Consider the following 3,282-nt stretch of genomic DNA (forward strand, 5'->3'; position numbering starts at 1 on the left):
ATCCTTTTCTGCCTCTGCACTGATGAGAAGGGAGTTCCCCAGCCTGTAGGTATGGTGCTGGTTCTTCCTCCCCAGGAGCAGCACCTTGCACTTGTCAGTGTTGAATCCCATCCTATTCTCATCTGCCCACCCCTGTAACCTGTCTAGGTCTGATTGCAGCCTATTCCTCCCTTCTAGCATGCCCACATCCCCCCACATCTTAGAGATGTTTGATAGCGAGTAAATTATTAGACTTATTCTTACTATAATTAATTAAAAGATTCACTTTTCTGATAACTGCTTATTCTTAGTTGAGATTTGTTCTAATCTGTTTAGGTGAGACCTTGCTGCCCACAACTTTTTTTTCTATGAAATTATAGCATTGCCCACCTTGTGAATGGCATAGAGTAAGATATTCACATGCAAATCTGAATGTGGTTTTAAAATCCCCAGTGTGTTCAGTTCAGTGTGCAGGATCTTATGCATGCTCCTAAGCATAAAAAAGTCTAGGGAAGAGGGGTGGTCTGTGAGTCCCATACTTGGGAAAATGTTTATGAACTTTTTGCTGTAAAAAATACAGTACAATATCCACAGTGACACATTTCTCCAAAAGAGAAAAGAAAGTCCTTTTACATTTTTTTTTTTGTTTACCCTATAAGGATAGAAAAGGCCACTAAACCAATCCAAATTGTTGACTGCGTGCTTCCAAAATTTAATTTAAAAATAGCTCTACAGTGCATGTTAAAACATTAAACACTGTATGTGAAATCAACTATCTATTTTTGTTTATTCATGAGAATATTTTGCATTTATTTTCAACTTTCAAGGACTTCATAGCAGAGTAAAAGCACTAATAAAATCTCTGGTTCTCTGAGGTAGCTGGAATGACACCAGATTTCAGATGTTCACAATATTAAATTCAGTTTGATTCACTGGAGGATGCAATTAAATTGTTTTTAATTTGGCTAAAATAAACCCAAATCAGCAAGACCCAGATTGGGCCCCTAATGTTATATAAATGGCTAATGAGTTGCAGTCTTGATTAATCAGAGTTCTGTTACTGAGCTACAAGTGGGTTTATAAAGTTTATTTTAGCCAGACCTTTCACATAGATCATACCTCAATTTAACCCATGCACATTTTGTTGATGCAGAGTCTCTGAATATGCCAAACTTCAAAAATGTTTTATTTACTGACTTTTGATGTTTCCCAAACAGGCAGCTGTTTTTCTTTTTAGAACAGCATGCATTTTCATGCCCCCAAGAATTATTTCACTATAGCTTGTTTTTATCCAACAGATTAAAACAAAGATTTTAGGATCTTGGGGTTTTTTTCCTTCACCAAAAACAGGAGAAGTTGGAAATTAGCAACACTCATCTTCTGTGTCTGAGTACTTTGGCTCTTTCTCTCTCAATTTTTACATTACTTAAAGCCATTTTTTAAAAAGTCATCCTGCCACCTGGACAAGATTTGGCTGTGTTTAGAAGGAAGGGCAAGGTCTGCAGCAGCAGAGTCTGGTAATAAAACAGACATGTCAGAGGGAGCATTAGAGAAGCTACTGGGAAATGTGTTGAAACTGCAGACTAGCAGTTCCCAGATACATTCATCCAGTACATAGTTTGCCAACCTTTTCTTTCCTGTCTCAAGAACCGTATGGTGGAACATAGCACACTTACTCTGTAGCTCCTCACCTGATATTGAGGTGTTTCTAACTGGTCTTGATCTCAATCTTATTTTTTTGAGGCCCAATTTTGAGAGTTCCTAAGAATGCTCAACTGCTCTTGATCTTCAGTGAGATTTGTGGAAACTCAGGATCTCTCGGGTTCAGTCTATAAGTTGCTGTGGGCCATATAAAGTGTTGTGAATGTTAAATGGTATCATACAAAGCACAGTCCAACATAATCACAGAAGACCAAACATAGGACTTACGTTTGACAGTGCTCCGAGATTCTTGGAACCCAGCAGATTCTGAACCCCAGCCCAGGGCTTCACATTGCTGTTCCTCCCCTTGCCCATGTCTGGCACCTGTGCCTGCACCTCCTCTCCCCTTCTCTGCCAGCCAGCACATCTTCCAGAGCCCCACACTGCGTTTTCGCCCATCCTCCAGGGTCTGGTATACCCAGTTGGGAGTAAAGGCAGCTGCATTATTAAGAATAAGTGAGACCAGGGCTACCAACACAGCTGTGGCTACCAGTTTCTGGACAGTCATATCTGACTGTCAGCTGCTGCCAGTCTCTAATTGCAGAAGATCCGAGGTCCTGATCAGCTGCAGCACATTGAAGGAGGACTTGAAATGGAAGGCAGCTGCAGTAGGTTGTTTATGAGTGGCTAGAGGACATCACCGTTCATTCTCAAAGTCAACTCCTAAGGTGTTTCTGATCAAGCAAATGAGAGCACTGTGAGGTAGGTAGGAGAATTCCATAAAATATGAATGCAAAAAAGAGCTTGCAGGTCTCTGTCCTCCCAAGCTGTGCTTTATCCACCTTCTTGCACTTTGATGAGCAAAGCCAGTCCTGTGATGAACTGAAGGACAGGGAGGTCCATTCCTTGTAGGGCAAGGTGAATCCAGAAAGAATCCAGAGTTCTGAAGTAGTAAACCCTGGGGTATCCCTGGGACGAGGGAGGCTGGAATGCTTGCAAACTGGGTGCCTCAACCTTCCAGAGTGCAGACCCACGGGATGATAGGGACTCACGTAGGAATTGGGCACCGGCAGCAAGCAGCAGCTCTGCAAGCCTTTCCAGACACTTGATTCAGAACATCCCACGAACGGAAAGAAATGTCATTCTCCAAGCCAAGCCAAACTGGAAGTGAATGCTTTCATCCTAAAGGAACTCTGGAAGTTCGAAGTATTCTGAGGAATCTGCTCCTCTCCTTGTTCCTCCGTGAATGTCAGAGCGGCGAGTGGCAGAGGCTGGAGAACAGAACCTCTGCTGTAAGGAAGTTTTTTTTTTTCCCCTGTCTCTCACTAAGAGGAAATGGTTGTTTTTGTGGCTGTTTTTGGTGAGCCTCAGGGCGTAGCCGACTGCAACAAACAGAGCCACTGCCACGGCAGTCAAACGCTAACAGGATGTGTTTCCTGAAAGGAAAAGACTGTGGAGACTTCTAAAGTTCTAATCCTCCCCCCTCCGGCCCCCCTGCTTCTCCTCCGCCTTCTAGTGTCCCCTGCTGTTGCCGCCTCCTCCTTTTTCCCTCCCAGGAAGAATAGTAACCAACCAACCAGGGAAGCATAACTGCTGTGGGACAGAAAGGATTCGTATCAGTTTGTGCATCAGAAGGGGTCACAAGAAAGAAATGAATGAACA

At 43.1% G+C, this 3,282-nt stretch overlaps 2 protein-coding genes across 2 annotated transcripts in view; one reads left to right on the forward strand and one right to left on the reverse strand.

Annotated features, from left to right (window-relative positions):
• The window catches only part of TMEM204 (transmembrane protein 204), a 62,875-nt gene extending 59,799 nt beyond the window's left edge, over positions 1–3,076 (reverse strand). Inside the window, exon 1 of the mRNA XM_019507633.1 lies at positions 1,909–3,076. Within this exon, the coding sequence (XP_019363178.1) occupies positions 1,909–2,188 (280 nt within the window). The 5' untranslated portion in view covers positions 2,189–3,076. The remainder of the gene's footprint in view (positions 1–1,908) is intronic.
• Positions 1–3,282, forward strand: part of IFT140 (intraflagellar transport 140) — a 275,996-nt gene that overhangs the window by 225,498 nt on the left and 47,216 nt on the right. The gene's annotated exons all lie outside the window — the stretch shown is intronic.

The sequence above is a fragment of the Gavialis gangeticus genome, unplaced genomic scaffold (assembly GCF_001723915.1).
Source record: "Gavialis gangeticus isolate Ggan-Ray unplaced genomic scaffold, GavGan_comp1, whole genome shotgun sequence".
In the NCBI taxonomy this organism is placed as follows: Eukaryota; Metazoa; Chordata; order Crocodylia; family Gavialidae; genus Gavialis; species Gavialis gangeticus.